General features: G+C 49.3%; 1 protein-coding gene across 3 annotated transcripts in view; it reads right to left on the bottom strand.

The window, feature by feature from the left end:
* SLC6A7 (solute carrier family 6 member 7) overlaps positions 1–21,282 on the bottom strand; it is a 34,807-nt gene extending 13,525 nt beyond the window's left edge. For 2 of the 3 annotated variants that reach the window (XR_012656319.1, XM_032772097.2), the window contains exons 1-9: positions 20,889–21,282; positions 12,519–12,581; positions 10,640–10,823; positions 8,797–8,928; positions 6,711–6,945; positions 3,321–3,459; positions 2,635–2,769; positions 1,581–1,684; positions 657–781 (exon numbers count right to left, since the gene is read on the bottom strand). Coding sequence is in view for 2 of the 3 variants with exons in the window: in XM_032772097.2 (XP_032627988.1) it covers positions 657–781; positions 1,581–1,684; positions 2,635–2,769; positions 3,321–3,459; positions 6,711–6,945; positions 8,797–8,928; positions 10,640–10,823; positions 12,519–12,581; positions 20,889–20,921 (1,150 nt within the window). In the remaining variant the exon portion in view is untranslated. The remainder of the gene's footprint in view (positions 1–656; positions 782–1,580; positions 1,685–2,634; positions 2,770–3,320; positions 3,460–6,710; positions 6,946–8,796; positions 8,929–10,639; positions 10,824–12,518; positions 12,582–20,888) is intronic. The other variant, XM_032772107.2, reaches the window with a different exon arrangement.
* Positions 21,283–22,799: the final 1,517 nt, after the last annotated feature.

Raw genomic sequence — 22,799 nt, 5'->3', positions numbered from 1 at the left:
AGGGAAGGAGTGATGGCTCCCTGCACATGGGAAAGGATAAGGGCCTCACGACTGCACCAGAGGCACTGCTCTGTCTGGGGCATTCTGCCTGCGCTGGGAGGGGGAGAAAGAAAAATGACCGAGAAACAGCCACCATTAAACGCTGATTTCAGCCCCATTGAGTGGCCACCTAAACTGTGTTCCCAAATCCTGAATTTGCAGCTGGACACTTAGGCGCCTGCTTCCCCATTTTGCCCCGGTGAGTGCCCATTTGTGCACATAATGAAGGCAGCTGTTTCTGATCCCCAAACCATCTCCAGGAAATGGCAACTCAGTGGGCGCTTAGGCTGGACTCATGGATGGGGAGAGGGAAGACCTGAGTTCTAATGCCAGCTTGGCCCAGCTTGCATGGCCCACTGTGTTCCATTTTCTCACCCACCAATGGAGGATAAAACCGCCCCCCTTTGTAATGTGCTTTGAGTTCCTCCAGGGAATGGCTCTTTATTTGTACAAAGTCTCATGGTGATTATTGTTTTAAATTATCACACCTGTGTCCCCTCTACATACACACCCCAACCTCCATACATCCCCACGCACATGCATGTATTCCCCCCCCACACACACACACACGTATCCGATTACGCAACAAGAAAAGAATTATAATGTTTTCGTCTGACCTGCTTTTGCCACTTGGTTAACAGGGATGCCCAGCTCCTGTGACATGTAGCCCAGGACGGAGAAGATGGCAAACCCGGCCAGGATGCTGGTGATGGCATTGCCCAGGGTGACTATAAATGTATCCCTGCAGAACAGATAGCAGCTGATCGGAATGTGTCTCCACCAGAGCCCGAAGAGACAGCACTGCTGAGAGCTCACATGGTTTCCAGAGAAGAGAGAGGAGGCAGCTGCTGACTAGGGAGGGGCACCAAGGAAAGACCCACTTTTGGGGCACAAGCTGGCTGTCTGCTCTGAGATGAGATGGGTTCCCCAGTTAGAGAGGGGACATTCTTTTTTCTCTTTGCCAACGTTTGCATTCAGGAGCCTGTGGGGAGCTGGACTTACAGAGAAACTAAAAGTGTGGAGACAACACTGGGCAACTTCCCAGCCTGCTTTGGATTTTTATTACTAATATTAGGGAAAATCAATTGTTGGGGGCAGTTCATTCAGCTGGTTCTCAGCTCAGCTTGGCTGTGAAACACCCCTCTCAGCACCCGACAAGACAACCCGTTCCTCAGCGTCTGCTGGGGGCCAGAACCAGGCTAGGGAAAGCAGCACTCAGTGCCTGGCTCGTGCAAAGAGAAGGGCCCCTCCTGCATGCCTATGGGGATGTGGGTGTCTCTCCTTACAGGCTGCCACTAGGTTCCATGCATCCTTATCTTCCTGCTTGTTTCTTGCCTGCTTCCTTCTTGTTATCCACCTTATCCTGACCCGTGTGTTCCCTTTAAAAAGAGAGCTGGTGCTTACCTGTTGGTGTCCCATGATATGGAGCTCCCATTCCAGGAAGAGAGGTTGTACCTAACTCTAAGGACTCAGTTTGAACCCCACTGTGAGCCTCACCCTGAGGCTCACCTCCATGCCCTGTGTGAAGACTAGGAACCCACCTGTAAATGTTCTGGTGGAAGGTGTTATAAGATGCGAAAGTGAGCAGTCCCCCGAAGCCCACTCCAAGGGAGTAGAAGATCTGCAGAGCTGCCTCTATCCACACCTGGGAGGGGGAAACAAGCAAGAAAGGAGTGCAAATCTCAGCTCCACTCTCAAGAAGAGAGCACTTCCCAGGGCGGGATTCCCTCTGCTCCAGGCGGACATGCTGACACCTTTTAACGAGCATATCTCCACTCTTTGTCTGCATCGCCAACACTGATTCCATCCAACATGGGTCTCCTAGGGTCAAGTGAATGCAGCTCCCATGGCCCTTCGCTTCTGGGCTTGCTTCACAGAAAACTGCCAAATGCTCCAGTGGACTCCAGCCCTGACCCGGTGGAACCACCCTAGGAGGGTGTTTGCAGTCCAGGTTTGGACTTCTCCACTTACTCTGAAATTGAGACCCCGTCGGATCTGGAAGTACCCACATGGAGGAGGGAACTCAGTCTAGCTGCTTATTGATTATCCTAGGCTGCTCCACTAATGGGCCATCACCATAAGGGAGGGAGAAGGGAATCAGTTCAGGGGCTTCTCCACTGGCCTCCAACCCAGAAGCAAATGTTGGAGAAGAACTGCATTTGGCCTCTTTGTTCATGCATGCTTGGGCAGGGTGTCCTGGGCTTCCTAACAGCTGCTATTCATGCTGCTGATGTGTTTGCCCTACTTTATGCTGCACGGTGAGATCCTGATTGCAGGGATCAGGCTGGAAATGATTTCCTAGGTTTCCTACTTTCAAAGGCAGGAAATGACTTTCATCTTGTTTGCATGCCAGTCGACTGGTAAGAGTGTTAATTAGAGCCACTAATAACCAGACTGACCTATTGTGGCACTAAACATCCTTATACAATGGAAACTTTTCTTTTGCACGCATGTCAAATTTGGGGACTTCTCTGCTTCACCGATCTGCTTTGCTTGTCATCATCACTTGAAAGCAGCCGCCAAAAGACTCGATCCCAGCTTGATCCAGGTAACTGAACCCCACTGTATATTAAAAGTGCCCTGTCCCCTTCTCACCTTGGAAGACAGCAGGTGATCAAACTGGGGTGTGAGGTAGAACTTGATTCCTATCCAGGCCCCCTCCAGTGTTACTCCACGAATGAGCAGCATGATCAGGATGAAGTAAGGGAATGTGGCAGTGAAATACACAACCTGCGGGAAGAGCAGATGGATCTGAGTCGAAGCTTCAGCAAGACCTTCTCTTACTGCACTGATGCACAGGGGATCTTTGCCCACCGGACAGCACCGCAATCACTTGCAGAAGAAGCGTTCCCTTTGGGGAGAGTCTCTGTTCAACTAAAAGTCTGCTTTATCTTGCATCTCACTGCTGTGTGGGTTTATGATCTGGGCAACACAACCTTGGATGGGTCACTGTGATGTATCCATGCAATTTACTGTGGCACACAGCCATGCTAATTTCATCTGAAGCAGAGATGCGTCATTAGCTACATTCTAGCGCTGAATACTGGGCAGGCATTTGATGATCTGCAAACTACCATCGTCTCCAAATTGTGCCTAATGATAGCCACTATATTTAACAAGAGAGCTAGTTAATCTAATTGATATTTCCAAGATATAGATACACAACCACACACACACACACAAATACTGTAGATCACGGAAAATGACCACTTAACGTCACCAGGTTCATTCTTGTGAAGCAAAAGACGGGGCTGCGGGAGGAGAATGACTCCTGGTCTTACCTTGCCGGAGGATTTGACTCCCTTGAGGATACAGAGGTACACAATGACCCAGGAGAGCAGTAGGCACAGGCACAGATTCCAGCGGATTCTCCCAGGATCCCCAATCCCAGAGCTCCCTTGGATATGCAGCACATATCGACTAGGGCAAAAGGAGACCCATTAATAAACAGGCAGCATCCTCCCTTCAGCAATGTGCCAGAGACCAGCACTCCTGTCTGAGATCCCATACTTTATGCTGCAGCATCTTAGAACCTGGATCTAGCTGTGACTCTGCCAACAAAAATGATACTGAAAAGCTCTTTGCACAATGAGAGCCAAGGGTTTGATTCCTGGGTAAGAGGAGTGAATTCCTGACCACATGTTAATGAACTGAGAGGTCCCCAGGGAAAGGCTGGTTTTTAGCTTAATTGTCTCAACACCACAAACGAACTATTTCACTGGTCTACAATTTTTGAGAAGTCGTCTGCTTCAGAGATAAAATGTGGTATTTATTATGTATTTTGATGTGCTGAATTCAAATATGACAATTAAAACAACTGATTGGCACCGTTTCTAAGATATTTAAGTTTTTTACATTTACTGTATGCTAAGTATATTGTGTAGATAGTAGAGTTTTTTAATCATAAATTGTAAACCTAGTCTTTTATGTGTTTATGGTTGCTTTACATGATATATTCACCTGTCCTGTTTATGTAACACTTTAAAAATCAGCAAAAGGTTATATAATAAAATTTTTATGAAAAACAAAAGGCAAAACTTTATGTACATAGTTTAGTCCTATTCAGTGTCTACTCGGCGCTTCTTGGCTTGTCTCTTGTATTACATTAAATGGAGCATCTCTTGTCACTGTCCGAGCAATAGTCTTGCGCAAGCATGTGATGGGCTCCATTTGCCCTGATAGCGTTTCTCCATTGTTGCAATGTCCTGGTGAAATCGCTCCGCCGTGCTCGTCGCTCACTGCTCCGCAGTTCGGTGGAAAAAAATCTAGATGAGAGTGCAAAAAATGTATCTTTAGTGACATGTTGCAAACCAAGGCTTTTGTATGCCTTGAGGAGTTTTCACCACCCAACAACCTGTAGTTTCTGCCTTGTTGTTTCCGAGAAAATTTTATTGCCACTAACTGGAAGGCTTTCCATGCCGTCTTTTCTTGCCACGCAGTGCATGGTCAAATGCATCATCTCGAAGAAAGTTCACGAATCTGAGGACCAACAAAGACACCTTCTTTATCTTAGCTTCACTTAACCTTGGAAATTTTCCACGGAGTACTTGAAAGCTGCTTGTGTTTTGTCAATGGCCTTGACAAAGTCTTCATCAGACCCAGCTTGATGTGTAAGGTGGTAACAAATCTTCCCTTGATTCAACAAGTGGTATGGATGCTGACGAGACTTTTCCTTCCCAGGCCTCCAATGACTGGTCGGAGTGGCCAATCTTTCTTGATGTAGTGGGAATCTCTTGCATGACTATCCATTCGCAGAGAAAAACAGCAGTACTTTGTGTAAGTCCAGTCTGCAGACCAAAGCAAATGAGACAACAACCTTCAAATCGCCACAAAGCTGCCACTGATGTTGGTCATCGCTCAGTTTAATGCACCTCAAAAGGTTGTTTCATGTTCTGTCATAATAGTTCCTTCATATGGACTGCATGACCAACTGGAATTGATGGCAAAACATTGCCATTATGCAGCCAAAACAGCTTAAGACTCGTCTTCGATGAATCAATGAACAGTCTCCACTCATCTGGATCTGATGAACGATGTTGAGGCTGCCATCGCACACTATCGATGTTGTTGCAGGCTACAAGATCCCTTCCATGAAGAAGAATGGGACAAGATCTTTTGACGGTCACAGAACATGGAAACCCTAACATCACCTGCAGGGAGATCCACTGCTGTAGTCTGGAGCCCAACAGCTAGACTAGAGCCAATCAACAATTTTAAGCATCATTTTCGTTCTCAGTGACCCAGAATTAGTAAAGTTTGACTACATTTATTTCAGAAGCATTTTGGCTGTAGAGCAGTGTTTTGAACATAAGAACAGCCATACTGAGTCTGTCCATCTAGCCCAGTATCCTGTTTTCTGACAGTGGCCAATGTCAGGTGCCCCAGAGGGAATGAACAGGACAGGTCATCATAAAGTGATCCATGTCCTGCTGCTCCTTCCCAGCTTCTGGCAAACAGAGGCTAAAGACACCTGGCTAATAGCCATTGATGGATCTATGTCTACACAGACTACATGTTTCATTCTCACAAGCCCGTGTAAACTAACCCTGCTGCTGGGTCACATGATCATTTTGTACCATGGGAGACTCCGACATGGCCAGAGAGTGCAGAAATTCTTGACCTCGCAACTGAGAATGTCTCTCCCACACCTGCCCCCTGCCAGAGTGGGCACTTGGGGTGGCATGAATTTTCTATGGCATGATCACCCAAGTGTTTGGACCCTCACTAGCTACCAAGTGCTCTGTGCCTGGCAGTGTGGAAAGGGGACATTGCAAAGTGACATCCAGGGGTTTGTACAGCCACAGAAGCTATTCAAATTCCAGCCTTAAAGAGTCAAAGAAGAGAGAGAGAGATGCACACACACACATAGAGAATGACTGCGTCTAAAATAGACAGTGGAACCGTCCCTAATAGTCATCCACTAACCAGGGTCACCCACCCTATGTAATGGCCAGTGAAACTTCAGTCCCTGCAAGTAGTTAATCTCATCTGACCATGCAGCCGCCTGTTAGAACGGCCAGCAACATACCCAGGCCATTGGTGGCTAACAGGTTCCACTGAATCAAAAAATACACATGTAACAAAGTCCGATTACACACAGACTGGACCGAACTCAGGCCCCTCTTGCCATAATCACATGCCCCCACCACCACCTAAACTACAGCTTCCTGTATCTGTGAGTAAATAGCAAACTGTTAGATAGTGGAGCTAGCCATGAGAAAGCGCCAGGATCCCAGATGCTAAGCTGGCATATAACATATACGACCACTGTCTCAATGCAGTGACGCAGTCCAGGCTATGATGGATGGTAGGAGGGTGGTGAAGCACTGGAATGAATTACCTAGGGACGTGGTGGAATCTCCATCCTTAGAGGTTTTTAAGGCTCAGCTTGACAAAACCCTGGCTGGGATGATTTAGTTGGGGATTGGTCCTGCTTTGAGCAGGGGATGGGACTAGATGCCCTCCTGAGGTCTCTTCCAACCCTGATATTCTATGATTCTGTGCTGGATAGTGCTGATGACAAGAGCCCCATGCCTCATCATGCACTTGGAGAATGTGGGTGCCCCATCAAGCCATAGCCTGTTGTAGACCCATCACCATGGTTCCTACACCAGTCTCACTCATTCTGACGCCCGCCCTGCTCTGTCCCGATCTCTGGCTAGCTTCCTTACTTCCAGTACTCCTCGCTTGGGCTGACGGTGTTCGTGACGTTGAATGGGATGGCAGCATTCCCTGCCTTGATGACCTGGTGATCCAAGCAGAGGTCAGTGTTCCACCAGTTGCCGCAGTGCTCCCAGGGCAAGTTGCTCGTCAGGGACGCGAAGAGGTAGAAGAGCACGTAAGCAATAATCATGTTATAGTAAATGGCCACCAGAGAGACAATCAGGATCGTGCCCATCCCAACACCTAAGGGAGGGGAGATGTAAACACAGCTCAGTGTGACGGCAGAGAGACAACACCCAGTCATCTCTCCCAGGAGCTGCTTAGCTACTGCAATGCTACCACTGGCATCCTAGGGGCCCAGTCCTTGGTACAAGCAGACCAGCTGTTAGGAATCTAAAATGAATCTTAAACCATAGCCATGAGCTAGGTCAAAGCTGAGCCGCTAAGACAGACTGTGCAGGAAGGAATAATAACCCACCATAGGAGGGGATGTTGCATGAGAACATCAAGGACCTTCTAACAGGCTCATCACTTTCCTGGCTCAGGCCTAGTGCTGAGAACTCTGCTCCAGCCACATGTTCCTGAGATTGCTTTGAAAGCCACAGGCCCTGGAGCAGAGATGAGATAGATCTATGCAAGGGGGAAGCTGCCCTCCAGAGACCTACTCTAGAGTCCTGTAGACACATGTCAGCCAGAGATACCCTTGTCAGAACTCCCTTTCCAAAGCTTAGCAGTGGATTGGGGGTTTGCACTGGGTGAGAAAAGTAGCATATATGCGCGTACAAATCTTATACAAACTTTAATTATTTTTATTTCTTAAATGGGTTTCATCTTGAGTGGTTTTTAAGTAACTTTTCTCTTTCAAGATGAAACTTTCAAAGTTGTGTTTGCCTTACGGCCCATTCCCTGTATATTCAGATTGTCTTATTAGCATGAAGAATGATGGCATCTAAGCATAAGATGTTCACGTTTATTTTTACTTTTGCTGATGGATTGACATTGAGTTGTTGCCTAGAGTCTTTTCAATCCGTTATTTTTATAGGATTTGGGGTCAAACTTTCCATAAAGTGGTGACATAACGTCATTGTAAGTTCTTTTCACTCAGACGAGGCCCTGTCACCCTTCTCAAAAGCGTTCGTATGTTCTCTGTTTGATATTTGAAGGTGTGGAGGGCAGCTGTCACAGGCGTACAGTCTCTGTGGTAGACAACCAGTGAATATTTTTTTAAGTTGCTGGCTTAAGCAGGGCTTTTCTCTAAATTGACATTAGCAGAGTATGACCTAACTCGAACCTGACTGAACCAAGCTGCATGGCCATGCAAGAACTGAAGTTGAAGGAAGGATCTCTGGCACTGAGGTAGGGTGAGCAGACAACAAATGTGAAAAATCAGGATGGGGTGGGGGGTAATAGGAGCTTATATAAGAAAAAGACTGAAAAATTGGGACTCTCCCTCTAAAAATGGGACATCTGGTCACCCTACACTGAGGTTGGGGTTTAATCATTAGATAATAATTTGGTTTCAGTGTCAGAATATGTAAAGAGCTCCAAGTTATAGATTCGATTGACTTTGGGGAAGCTCGTTAGTTGGGCTTTATAACGAAATGGACAGTCAGCTCCTTAGATGCTGCCTTAGGATTTATAAGGGTTGATTACTTGTTGCATTCATCAGATGATTTAACTAAATTATGATTTAATTACAATCCAATATTGAAACAAACGTGTTGCTTTGCCCTTGATCTGATGGCTGCATTGCTTTATTCTTAGGTTAGTTTAATATTCGTAACAACAGCTTAGCTGTGGGGATGTCGTCTCGATATTTCTTTTTGTGCAATAGTTGCAATAAAATGTATGAAACTGAAACTGAGTCACATTTCTTTCTGGAAGTAACGTGGATCCAGAGCCCTGGAGGACCTGGATGGATAGATGCCAACTAGTCAACCTAAAAGCCTGACGAGCTCCCCCTAATTAGCTTTTAGTTCTCACAATTGCCTTAAAGATCAAAGGATGGCGATGCTAACGTCTCACTGCCAGCCCTCTGCTATGAGGGCAGGAAGAAGGAGGGAGGAGAGGGCAGGGTTGGGGTTGGTCACGCACCTTTAAAGAGCGGGCTTATCTTCCAGACTGCAAGTGGCCCCAGGCTGGAGAACTGGCCTAGCGAGAGCTCCATGAAGAAGATGGGGATACCACATATTGCCAGCATGATGAAGTAAGGAACAAGGAAAGCTCCTGTAGGAGACAAAAGGGCAGGGAGGGTGAGACTGGAGAGTTGGTGCTGTGCCAGGAGATCAATACCATTTTATAAAGCTCCTGAAACCCCGAAGCATCAAAAAGTGCCCAGAGCCCAAGTCTGGAAGGTGATGAGTACCCACAACTCACATTAAAGATTCAGTGGGGATTGAGATTGCCTAGGACTTCTCAGGATTTGGTCCTGTATATGTAGAGATCCCTCCCCCTCCACCCACCACTGCAATCTGGTTCTCTCTGCAGAAAAATGCTGCTCCAGTGAGACTAAGCATCAGTTCTTAGGTCAAGGATTCAACGACTGGGAGAATTTCAGCAGGGAGAATGTAATTATCATCTGCTGGAGTATGGTCAGGACCTCAGGGTTAGCACCCCCCGAGTGTGAAAAGTTCCGGGAAAATTATAGAGAGCAGTCATGGCCTTCATTTTACATCTCTTCTGCAAAGATTCTCCCTCCAACAGCAAGGGACCCCCTCGGTGTCATGTTGTCATGCTAGCTGGATGCTGACTCAGCAAGAAGCATGCTGCCTGCTGAATCAGAACCACTTACTGCAGCATCCAGGAAATTTATTAGTGGTGTCCCAGGACCAGCTCTGACTCTGCTTGGCTTTGGGAATCTGGGGCAATGAGCTGAGCAAACCAGGCATCAGGAATGGTTTATTTCCTGTCCTTGAATTCTCTGCAAACACAGTCAAATTCTCCAGTTTATTTACTATTCCAAATTACTAGCAAATATCTCTCTGGAATAATTCTTCATCTGCAGGCTGTTTGCAAATACCCTACTGTGAAGATATGTAGTGTTGTGCGGGATGGCCATATGATGACGTGTCTGTTCCTGGAATGGATGACACGTGACCAGACAAAAGCCTGAATTTCAGGAGTCAAGTTGGCAATTGGCACTGTTGGTTAGTTACTGCACTGCGAAGAGTGCATGATGTTTGAGGTTTCACCCATATTCATGCTGGAGTAGCCTATTCACTGAGACATTTGCAGGGAGTGATTGCACAAAGGGCATGCCTAGATGATGCAAATTTGTTCTGTAAGTGAGATGAATACCCATGGGAAATGTTTGCCAGAATCTACAGAGGTCTGGAACGGACTAACAGCAATGTGAGGTGGCTACAGAGGCGGTGCCAAAAACCAGCAGGGACTCACAGAGTTTAAGACTATCAAAGCCCAATCTTTGAATAGCAGGCCACTTGGGGTGCTGTATTGTCACACACAGAGTGGAGGTTCCCAAGCATGCACTGTATGTCTTTCTAGGGCATCATCAGATGAAATCATCCTCAGTCCCTGGTAAGCCATTCCTGTACTGAGATACCAAGCCTCACAGAAGTGGACTAGTCCACTGAGATAAATCCTAGGCTGTTTCTCCTGACTAGTCTGAAGAGAGACCCAGGCAGATGCAGAGAAACCATCTGAAAGCCAAGGATTTCCAAGTAACTGCAGATTCCCAGCTAGGGTGACCAGACAGTAAATGTGGACAGGGGTGGGGGGTAATAGGAGCCTATATAAGAAAAAGACCCAAAAATCGGAACTGTCCCTATAAATTCGGGATATCTGGTCATCCTATTCCCAACCCTGAGAGGGGAGAAAGGGACATAAGTGAGGCTTTATTCCAACATGAATCCCTCTCATTAAGGGGATGGAAGTGGTGCAACCGAGCCCATTAAAGAGGGGATGATCGAGCATGTACCTCCCCCATTGGTGTAAGCTCTGTATGGAAACCGCCACACATTCCCCAACCCCACACAGTAGCCAATACAGGAGAGAAGGAAATCCAGCTTCCCGGTCCAGTTCCCTCTCTCTTCTGGGCACTCCATCTCCAGGTCCCCATCGCCTTGGTCGCTGGGAATCATCAGCAGGTCTGGAATTATGGGCTGACCGAGAAAGAGGAGAAGGGGGAGGAGGGTAAGGGAGTTGGAGAGAGGTAGGCCAAGGACGAAGGAGAAAGAGAGAACGTATAAACGAGGGGAGAAGAACGTGCGGGCCAAGGCAGGAGAGAGGATGAAATGAGGGAAGAATGAGAGAAAGGCAGAAAAGGTTTGTTGTGGAAAGGGAGAAGGTGGAAAGGGAAGAAGTATGAGAAACAGGGTTAGAATTCATGCTGCCAAGTCACCAAGACCTTAATCCCAAGGAAGGGTCCCCTTAGAGCCCCCCATATGGTCAGTTCCCAGAGAGCAGGATGACACAAGTGACTCCAGGAGACCCTTGGCTGTCAGTTCAGTGCAATCCCTTCTGCATTTCTTCCCACTCCTGGCTGAGCAAAGGAATGCCATGGGGACTCTCTTTGGGTGGCCAGAACCCACCTCCCAAGCACTATCCTGCCTGCTTTTCCCAACCAGAAAATTCAGAGGTGATAAAGCCAGAAGGGACAATGATGAACATTTAGTCTGAGCTCCTGCATAGCACAGGAGGACAGAATGAGAAGAATGGTCTCTGCATTGCCACAGACTATGACATTCCCACAGAGCCGTGCTGGCGAAAAGTGGGGTTGACCCTGCTTATATCCCTTTGCTGTGTGGGACGCTCCATGCTAAAAGTGCTGTATTTATTTTCCATGCTTTTGGCATTTCTGTTGGCTTGAGGTACAGTGCCTCAGTGATAACCATGTGCCTGGGGCCTAAGATCCCTTCCAGGCTCACAGAATCTGACCCCTGGTTGGCAGTGCATGCTGCTATCACATGGCAGGATATTAACCTTTTCCTTTCTCCCCCCCAGGATCTCAAAGCTATGCCGCAGTTCAGCAGGATTGTGGGGCAAATCTTAAAACACAGCTAGATTTGGATATGGCCCCAGATGTCTGGCTGTTTAGCTGGAGCTCACGTTCTTTGATCTGGAAGTCTGGCCGGATATTTGGCTTTGCAATGAGCTATCCAACTCTTTCTGGTGAGACAGGCTTTCCGTAGCCAAAAAGAAGGCAGAGCCTTACTTGGGGGATTGGCTAGAACAGTGGTTTTCAACTGTTTTTCACTGGCAGACCTTTAAAAAAATTTGAAAGGAGGTGCTGACCCCTTTGGCAATCTTAGACAAAGTCTGCAGGCCCCCAGGGGTCTGTGGACCACAGGTTGAAAACCACAGGGCTAGAAGATTAAGGCTGGTCCTTATTTTATCTGAAGTCATGCAACCGAATGACCCAACCTCCCTGACACACCATTGCACAATGAGATCTCTGTACTGGTATGTCCCCCAGCAAGGGCTCTCTGCCACCCACAGACACCACAGACCAAATGTCACAGGGCCAAAGCCCAATGGCAGAATGAGGGGCTCTCAGCCTCTGCTTAGCTGCACGCTGAATATTCTAAGTCCCCAAGCTGCAGCATGACTCGTGCTCTGACCAGTGCTGTGATGGCAACGAGTCAGCGGAGGGTGTAATGGGACCCCAGACAAACTTACTGGCCAATAGAAGACACGCGGATCAATGGGCTCACTTGTCCTCCTAGTTCTATCCCCTCCAACATTTGTTTTAGGCTCTTACAAGAAAGACCCCATAAGGGTTTGGGAAACATCTGTATGAACAGCCATCACATGGGGGGAATCGGCAGGGGGCACCTGGTCTGTAGTTTAGAACCCACCTGTTTTCTGAACAGGGATGGAGATGGCAGAAGACCCAGCTGCAGGTTAGAAACCCTTGTGGTCTGCACTCCAGGAAAAAAAATAAACAGACCAGCAAACAAATGGTGGCTGGAAAGCACAGTGCTGCTCCTGCCCCTGACCTCACCAAACCCGCCCGGCACTCAGACAGCAGCACTCCCAGCAGGTGAAATGCTGATGAACTCCCCCCCCCCCCCCCCGCTGCTCTCTCTTCCATTTCTCGCCCTCTCTTGCAGCTGCCTTTTCCTCTAGCACAGTGGCTCAGCCACAGCTGCAAAGTTCCTGCTGCTCAGTTTCCATGGAGACGAGTAGTTGTTCAAATGGAGAAAGCATGTGTGATGTAGCCAACCTGATCATTAAACACAGACCTGGCTGGTATGGGTGGGTTTGCCCAGATGGTTATACACCTATATGCCTGCCTAACATGTACATACATGCACATATACAGACATAATTACACACGGGCACACATCATACACACACATCCACACTTGCATGCAACATGGCCTGCTAAACCCAGGGTTGTGAGTTCAATCCTTGAAGGGGCCATTTAGGGATCTGGGGCAAAAATCTGTCCGGGGATTGGTCCTGCTTTGAGCAGGGGGTTGGACTAGATGACCTCCTGCGGTCCCTTCCCACCCTGAGATTCTACGGTTCTATGCACACACAGAGACCCTTGCGTCCCCCAATGCAAATACACACATATACAACATTGCCTTCTAGCAAACTTGGAAAAAATAGCAACCTAATAGAAAGCAGCAGCGTCCAGCAGTTTGGCTAGAACTCTTCCAAAGTCTCAACAAAAAATCCAGCCTGAAGAATCCAGATGGAGACCAAAACAGTATCACTAAAAGAAAAACCCAATGATGATTGAAGACACCATTAAAAACTTACCAGTTTCTGCTGGAGGCCCCTATAACACTACAAGGGCTATATGAAAACCTCCAGAAAATCAAACTCAGGATCTCATGCAGCCCTGTTAGTACATCAGATGAGTGGCTTGAACACAGCACTGACCACATCAAGGAAGCCTTTCTGAAGCTGTTTAACTTAGCCCTGCAGTTCAGAGGCTTCCCTGAGGAATGATCACAGACTAATTACCCCAATACACACAAGCAGAGGTGACGTTCACTCACAGAGGCACCTGGGTTTGCTGTAAGACCAGCAAATTATTCTGTAACCTCCTTAATGAAAGATTTGACCACTAACAAAGTCATCCAGGAGGGTCAAGCTGGATTCCTCACTGAGAACCAATCCCCCTCGTCACCAGCCACATCCTTACCACCAGACAGCACGTTTACAAATGTGAGGACTAGTAACTGGACAAGGGATCTGTCTGCTGTGTCGGTTTTTAACAAGCTTTGGACTCAATCTGGTGCACAGGGCTGAATCTCAAACGGGAAGGAGTGCCGCCATGTATGACCCTGTTAAATCCATAGACCAATCATCAAACAACTTGAAAAGAAATAGCCCAAGAAACAGAAGCCTTCACACAAGAAAAGGGAGCAAAACAAGCGTGACGCCTCAGGCTGACCTTTTCCATCATGAATGATCTTGGAACTCCCACCAAACACCTCCGTGGCATGCAGGTGATCTGCTAGTACCTCTGCACGACAGTTGCCATAGGCATTCACGTGACAGCTGCCACTGAGCTAAGCCTGACTCTTGCCCAATCCAAAATCAGGGACTGCACAGCAGAAGGGAAGCCAGGGGAAAGCAAAGCATAGCTAGGCCCCGCCAGTGAGCAGTGACTGCGACCAACCTGGGATGGAGATGAACTCTACTGTCATACACAAAATGCCAGGGAGCAGGAGAAAGATATTCCCTCAAATTATTGGAAATAAGAAGTGCATTAGAAAACAATAAGGAAAAACTATGCCCTAAGAATGCAGACACTGGGCAGAGCTGGCATCAGGGGACAAAGCAACGTGCCACTGGGTCAAGGAGGACAAATGGTCCTAGGGGTTCAAAATCCCACAACCCTGTGAAGCTCCATCCAGGGCAGATTGTACCTATTTGGAACAGAGGCAACACTGGTATTAGGCACCGTTAGTGAAATTCAATAGTGACACTAAATCTGTGCTGTCCAGGGAAAGCTGGGCTTCCTCAAACATTGGACCCGCTTCACACAGGGCCTTTCAGGAGTTGTAGGGCCCAACGGTGCACAGCACAGGGACATGGGTTGCATCTATGAGTGCATGGCCCAAAGGAGCACTGAGGGGGCTGGGGAGTGCAGCAGAACCTGATCCTGCATCACAGAGAGCACTGCTGTCAAATGACACTAGCCTCACAGAAGGAGTGAAGCTGGAGGATTTGCACCAAAGCCACTGAAATCAATGGCGGGGCTCCCATTGATATATGGGCACTGAATCAAGCCCTAATGAAGATGCCTTTAGCTAAGAACCTTGCGGACATACTGCAGTGATGATTAAGACTCTCTTGTCTCAGAAATGCCAATTCTCTGCCCAGGCCCAGCCTCTTTCTTACCCTGGCACCTGTGAGTAGGGCATGCAGAGGGGCTCTAGACTTCTCTCTGCTCTGTGCAGAGGGCTATGCTGCAGGCTTAGCCTTCCTCACAGCTTGTGCATCCTCCATTCGCTCTTGTGCTGGATGGAGCTCAGCTCCTCGCACGTGGGCTGTGAAATACAAGCAGAATGGACACTGACTAGCAATGCCCTGGGGAGGCTTTAAAACAAGACTTGAGTATAAGAGATGGGTCGGGACTAGACCAAACCCCACATCCTAGCCTTCTCTGAACTTCCTGGGACCCACCCCAATCCCATGACTCTATAACAGGGCAAACACAATCCTCAGTTCTGGCTGGGAATTTTGGGCCCATCTCCAGCAAAACCCAACTCAGACCTTTATGGAAACACTGTTAAGGAAAATCAAGTATAAAATCCATCGAGCATGAGAGATGTCTTGTTTTCTGTTCCACCTCAACTTCCATTCATTTCGGGAAAAGACCTTAAACTCCCAACTCGTGGATGGAAACTGGACCAAATCAGAGGGAAAAGCTCTTGAACTATCTGAGATGTGACCCCAAAGCCAACACAGTGTAAAACCTCCCAGCAACTGTACTTGGAGGAAACTTGATTTAAGAGACAAGTGTTCAAAAGTTCTAGGTGACACTGAACACAAAGGATTGTGGAAAGGTTAAAAGGCCTGATCCTGTTATCCCCCTGCCATTGAGTTCCATGAGAGTTTTGCCAGGATGGGGCTCAAAACATTCTGTAGCAAAACAGCATGAATAATGGGAAAAGCAATCCTGGAGACATATGTTTCCGTTTGAGCTGGTATTTCAGGAACTAAATGTGTTCCTGAATCAAAGTTAAAATGGATCTCTATTAGCCTCAGTGATGGCTCATACAGAGACTTTGGAAGGGATAGGAAAAACCTGCCTATATGAACTTTTAATGGATCTGGCAGTCACTTTGTCAGCCAAAGTGTGAGAGGGAAGAGCCCGACATAAGCTGGACCCTGCACTGAAACATCAGAGGGAGGTGGGGGAAATGTAGAAAAACATCCTATATTGCGCTGGGCAGCATAAAGGAAAAAGTGAACTAGGCAGAGACTTGCAGTGTGCAGAGAATCATGGGTAAGGAGTGATTTTACTTTAGCTCTCTAAACACTTATATACTATACAGATTATTCCAGGGAAAACCTGTGGCAAGAGGTCAGACTAGAAGATCACAATGGTCCCTCTTGTCTGGGAATCCATGAAGCCAGGCTCAATTACAGATTAGAGCAGGAGTTCTCAAACCTTTTCATGGTGTGGCCTACATTTGTGGAGAAAGTGGATAAGAAAAAGTTATTTACTTATTCCCATAATACAAGAACTAGGGGTCACCAAATGAAATTAATAGGCAGCAGGTTTAAAACAAATAAAAGGAAGTCTCTTCACACAGCGACACAGTCAATACTTATTGGAACGTCCTTGCCTGAGGCGGTTGTGAGGCCTAGGACTATAACAGGCGTTTAACGAAACTAGATAATTCATGGTGGTTAAGTCTATAATGGCTATAGCCAGGATGGGTAAGGAATGGTGTCCGCTAGCTCTGTTGTCAGAGAATGGAGATGGACTGCAGGAGAGTGATTCACTTGATCATTTGCCTGTTTAGGTTCTCACTCCCTCTGGGCACCTGCCTTGGCCCACTGTCGATGACAGGCTACTGGCGTAGATCGACCTTGGTTAACCCAGAGCTACGGCTGTTCTGTATGTTCTATATTTTCAATAGTGAGATGATCTCCTAAATCCCTCCCTATCCCATTCCCTCGCAGGCGTCTCCACCTCCCATTCCCAATTCACGTAATCCCTTTGGTAGCCTACAGGACAGTAACACCTAAATTCGGTCTAGCTGTCTTTTAATTGGATTGGGCAGATAGAAAGTAAAAAGGAGGCTGAACTACCGTGACTAGCTCCTGGCAGGAATGTCCATCAAGGGCTATTAACTGAGTATCTATGACGCAACACTGTGCTCTGATTCCGAAACTAACTGATTGCCGAGAGCTGGAGTGGACAACCAGGATGGATCACTTGATAACTGCCTTGTTCTGTTCTTCCTCTGAGCATTGGCACTGGCCACTGTCAGAACGATATATTGGGTGTAGTGGGGAACTAGCCCCACTCCCTGGCAGGATCGGCTGGGGCAGGCCAGGGAGCCATCAGAAAGGGCGTTATGGGAGCCAATCAGGGCCCCATGGAGAACAATCAGGGCCAGGCTCACCCATATATAGGGCTGACACCAGAGCAGGGTGGCTCAGTCTGTCCCAGGCCTTTGACAGGGAGGAAGGTCCAGTCTCCAAGGGGGAGACATAGCACCGTGGACAGCAGCACGTGCTGGGAGGCTCAGGGAGCTAGAAGCCTCTAGCCCATAGCTGCAGGCTGCAGGCCTGAGGGACTGGCTCCTAACGTCGCAAGGGGCTGTAGGGGAAGCGGCCCAGGGGAACAGACAGAGGAGGGGAAAGAAAGAGGACAGCGAGGCTGATGCCAGAGGGTCCCTGGGCCAGGACCCAGAGTAGAGGGCGGGCCTGGGTCCCCCCCTTCCTCCTTGCAGTACACCCAGCCATTAGTCATAGGGAGCGGCCATTATAGACTACGCCCGATCCCTGACAAGAGGGATTAGACTTTGGGGTGTGTGGTTGTATATGGTGGCTGGAATGTTGGACTGCTGATCATCAATCCCCGGAAGGGGGTCCAGATGGACTAAGGGACACTGCCGGAGGGCAGTGGCCTCGAAGAGGGTGCTGCCGAGGAGGGAGCAACGCGGGTCCAGCGACAGCAGCGGAGAGCAGAGGGCAGAATAATGGATGGGACACCACTAGGAGGGGGCGCTCCACTGGAATCAAGCTAATTCCCGGAGTCACCAGCAGGGTTGCCAGCTGGTGAGTCCCAACCTGTTTACACTGGGCAAGATGGTTTGACCCAGAATGGCCACTCTTAGGTTCTTAGCTAGGTCACTGCAGACTATCAGTGGTCGACAGAGCACAGTGTGAGAACCTACATGCAAGGCTGTGAATGACACCTGTGGGATGGAACAGTAACGGCAGTACTGTACCTGTAAAGAGAGAGAGAGGTGTAGGAAGAGTGTTTGTACATCATTCATTTACAGAGAGGGAGGATTTAATTTTCAGGAGATTGAACTGTCATTATTTGAGACAAAATCACTGAAGAGCTAATTATATATATTGAACAAAAAGCGAGCCTTCCACAAGCGCAGCAAGCGACGACCAAAGCAGCCAACACTGGTGGAGTGAACATGTGTCTTGGTTTTACTAGGGAAGTCCTGGTTTTTCATAACATGTCCTGGCGTCTTAGGAACTTCTTTCATGGTACTTGAAATGTCCCACCTTAAAAGCCCAGGCTGCTTGGGCTTTTAAGAACTACAGAATATGTGGTCAAGACCAAGTTGGAATTCAGTCTAGCAGGAAGAATTGGGCTGCATAAGCACCCAAAGGAGAGAAGGGAGAAGTAGAGTGGGCGTTCCCGACACTTGTAATGCGTTTTGTGATATGCTCAGACAGGTACTACGATGAGTGCTAAGCTAGCAGGAGCAGCCCCAGCCCACACTTCTTAATGAAGCGCACTCTTCTCTTTCAAATGAGCGTTGGGGGTCTGGCGGAAGATCGGGGAGCAGGGAGCCATGGCAGAGAGAAGGGCTTGGTGCAGACAGAAAAGCACCACGCGTGCCAGAGAAGAAACAGAGTGGTGGAGAAGAGAGAGAGCCCGGAAGCAAGAGGAAGAGGGTCGGGAGGAGAGACAGAGTCTGCAAAAGCAGGGCCTGAAAGCAGAAGTTTAATAGTAGGTTCCAAGGCTTTGAGTTCCAAAGGGGCTGGAGAGGGAGCTGAATGCACAGCGCCCAGGGGATGACACACCCCCTCAGGGCCCTCTGAACTCCCACCTTATGTAAAGGAAACTCCCTGCGTGAAAGCCAATGTAGCCAGGCATTAGGGCTCTGTCTTTTCTGAGAGCAAAGGGAGGGATGGGTGGGAGAGTGCCCCAGTCACATTCGCTCCATTGTTTGGTCCCCCCGGGATTCAGGGGAAGAGAGGAGATCTGAGGAGAAAAGGGAAGTTCCTGGGGGATTGGAAGGCCTCTGAGAAAGGGGGTGCCTCGGTAAGGGGCCACGTGAGCTGAGGTGGGATTTGAAAGATGAGACAATGTCCACTTTATTTGAAACTATTCTGTGAAGAGCCCCTCAGCATACTCTGTGTCTCGTTAGTTAGATTCATTTAAAGAGTCCCACAGGTTTCCCTTCAGGTCTCCAGATGTTCCCTGCACAACCTGGGAATGGCAAAGAAACCAGCAGACTGGCTGAAATGCTCTCCACGGTCCAGGGGCAGCAGCAACTTCCGCTAAAGCCAGAGCGAGAGAGCTTGCCTGGGCAGAGAGAAGGGGCCGCAGGGGGGTAAGCCTGCAGCTGGCAGTCCATGAGGCTTCAGGGCACGGGCAGGGTCGCTGCTGAACCTGACAGGAATGGGCAAAAGGGCTGTGAATGGATGTTTCCCTTTCCTACGGGGGGGAGGGGTGGCATTTCACCTCAGATGCCAGACGCTTATCTGGGGCAAATGGAACATTTGTGGCCCTGAACCTGTCTGGGAGGGGAACTCCAGTCCCAAGAACTAGCCCAGGGGTGTGTGGGGGGGGGAAGTCTCTTTATCAGCAAGAAGTCCAGCTGCTGGAAACTGAGGCCAAGTGCAGGGGACTGGCTGGGACATGCCAGGGGAGGACCAGTGCCATGTGCCCGCATCCGCCCCACTCTCCTTCAGCAGTCTGAGGGGGTCACAGGAACATATTCTCATGCTGGCAGGGCCAGGCGCAGGGGAAGAGATGCCCTCCCATCCCTGATACACCAATGCATTTCTTTTAAATACATTCCCTGCCACCTCATAAAAGACCTAACCTCCCCACACACCCTTCCTCGCCACCCCCCCGTCCATGCTGCAGAGTAGAAACTCCTCCAAGCAGTTTACAGCTCCCTTAGGCAGGGGAGAGGCCTCGTCATTCACCCCAGAGTGCTCCATCTCCCTGAATGCAGGAGCTCTTGGGAACCTTCAGAGAGCTGCAGTTTTACAGGGGTCCGTTACTTTTTCTGCCCAAAGTGGAGAAGCCACAAAGGGTAGAAACAAGGGGAGGGGCCAAGAGAAGGAGGAGGAGCCAGAGAGAGAAGAGAGGAGGGTCTGGGGAGGATGAAACTGCTTCCTGTCAGCTGGCCAGTCTGCTGATCCCAACAAACCTTGAGCACCCGCGGCTCCCAAAAGATATCTCAGGCCCTACTCCCTCCCCAGAGCACCTGCGCCCACCCCACATCCGCTGCACCTGTCCCACCTGGGGTGTGATGCCAGGCATGCGAACCACACAACACCTCGAGGAACAGCATGTTCCACCTGAGCGCCCGCCCCCGCCCGCCCAGACACAACATGAATCATCCCGACGGAAACACCTGCTCGCTAGGAAAAGCATCTCGACAGTGAGGCTGGCGGGCGAACGCGGGACCAGCCAATTAGCTGCACAGCGCCAGGCGTCAATGTTTACTGAACTTGCTAATTAAAGAGAGCAAGAAGAGCTCGTTACGAAATGCCAGCCACCCACCTGCTTAATCTGCTACTCAGCCAGCTTTGGCTCCCAAGATCAGAAAACTCCACTCTACCCATTTGCAACGAATGACCGTTAATAAGTACATGAAACAACCCCCTTACGCCAGGGGAAAGGAGATGGAGGATGGTGAGGCTGTGCGTTAGTCCCCTTGACCTGCCTGGTTTGCATTAAAAAGGCATCCCCATGCTGGTCAGTCCCCTCCTCTCCTTCCTTGGCATCTCATTCTGTGTGGTTACAAATTGCTGCTTCCTACCTCCCGGAGATGGAGCTGCTGGACCTTCTTCATGCTGAAGTCCTGTTGCTATGCTTCCCCTGCCTCTCCACACGCTGACACCTTCGCTCGCCCCGGAGACCGTCTCTACGGCAATGGGGAGGGAGGAAAGGAGAATCCGAAAAAGAAAAGGGAAGAATCCCACTTGTCACTCTCCGGCTCTCTTCCTCAGCTGGGTGTTCCTGGCAGAGACAGAAGAGATGTTAACCCTGTCTGGAATGAGACAGAATGAGAGAGGGATGCCGGGCAGACAGGGTGCAACCAGCAGGGCTGGCACACAGGTTTGCTCTGAGTTGGAAATTGCTGGGTGGGGAGCAGCAAGTGGGAAGAGGATGGATTCCAGCAGGCTGCAGATGGGCTATCAATCAAAAGGGTTTCTGCCATGTGCAGGGTCTGTGGGCTGAGTCCTACTTCAGGAAAACAGTGAGTTCCAATGAGGAGAACCCAGGGACCGGAGAGCCTCAGTAACCCCATGAAGGAATGCTCATTGGGTGGGAATCAGGAGGAGACCAGGGCTGCATCACATGTGGAATGAGTGTGCTGGATCTCATTGTGGTCCCTACTGGATATTTATCCCAGTCCTGGATCTGGCTGGCAATTTGCCAGTGCAGGCCACCAATGCCTGGGAGCAGCCTGGGTTGGAGCAGCAGACCTTGTCACAGGTGAGGTTTGAGGTGCATGAGCTGTGGGGCGGACTGGAATAGCCAGACACAGTAAGACAGGGCTGAAGTGCTGCAGGACTTGAATAACAGGGTGTGCTGCAGGTAAGGGTTGAACATATCAGCTGATACAATGAGATCAAGCCAGTAAGAGTCTGCCTAGATATCCAGAGAGACTAGACCCATGAAACCACCAGCAAGGGTTGCATAAATCATCAGCTGTCCCTAGATCATAGCTGAACACCTGCTCAGCTAATGGGCTGGGGCTGTGACTTCCTGAGGCAGGCCTCTGGGCACTGGCATCATACTGTGCTGGCAATTACCCAATTGCATAGAATCCCAGAGTGCATGCACACAGATCACCGGGAGTCGATCACTTACCTCCCGCTTCCAAAGCAAGAAAATCTTTAACTTCCCTGACTCTGTGTTCCAGCCTGAGACCCCAGCACAAACCGAGGCTGCAGTGAGACAAAGAGGGACAGCGCTGGGATGTTTTGGAAAGATCCGCGCCAGGGGCCCAGGCGACATCCCTCCATCCCCAGGCTGGGGCATGAGAATGAGCAGAGGCAGCCCCCAGAGAATCCATCCCAGAAGCTCTGAATGGTGGGGCAGGGCAGCTGGGCTCTCTACCAGAACTGTGCAAGCGCATAGAACCGTGATGCAGAGCCCGTCCACACTGACCAGTCACAGAAGATTAGAAATGGGTTTTGGTAGACCTGGGATGAATTGAGTTCCAGACACAGTCCCCCACCCAGAGGGCAAGGGGACCCTCATACCCACAGGGCAACCAGACTCCCCCTAACATGGAAGGGCTACGGAAAATATTTCTCTTTTCCTGCAGTCCTCATCCTCTGGTGAGAGACTCCTCTGGGTCATGGGCTCTTTGAGGGGTGGGGACGGGGGAGGGATGTTGCTGCATAAATCAGCTGGTCTGGACACAATGATCCTGCCCGCCCCTCTCCTTGCCCTGTAAAATCTGACTGATCAAATGAGGTCTGGGCTTTTTCTCTCTCCCTTTCCCCTCCCTCCATCGTGTCATTGTCTCCCCTCTTGGCTCCTTCTCTCTCTCTCTCTCCCCTCCTGTCTTTTTTCCTCCCTTCCCTTCTCCTCCTCCTCCCCTTAGCCCTCCTCTGAGTTGGGAGCTAGTTTCCAGCCCAGCTCTGCCCAGGGGAGTTGGGATGATGGGCCTTGGCAGGTGCCAGTCCTGCAGGGGTCCCTGCACAAGGCCCAAACC

This window comes from Chelonoidis abingdonii, chromosome 7, assembly GCF_003597395.2.
Source record: "Chelonoidis abingdonii isolate Lonesome George chromosome 7, CheloAbing_2.0, whole genome shotgun sequence".
In the NCBI taxonomy this organism is placed as follows: Eukaryota; Metazoa; Chordata; order Testudines; family Testudinidae; genus Chelonoidis; species Chelonoidis abingdonii.
This window is presented reverse-complemented; position numbering and strand designations above follow the sequence as displayed.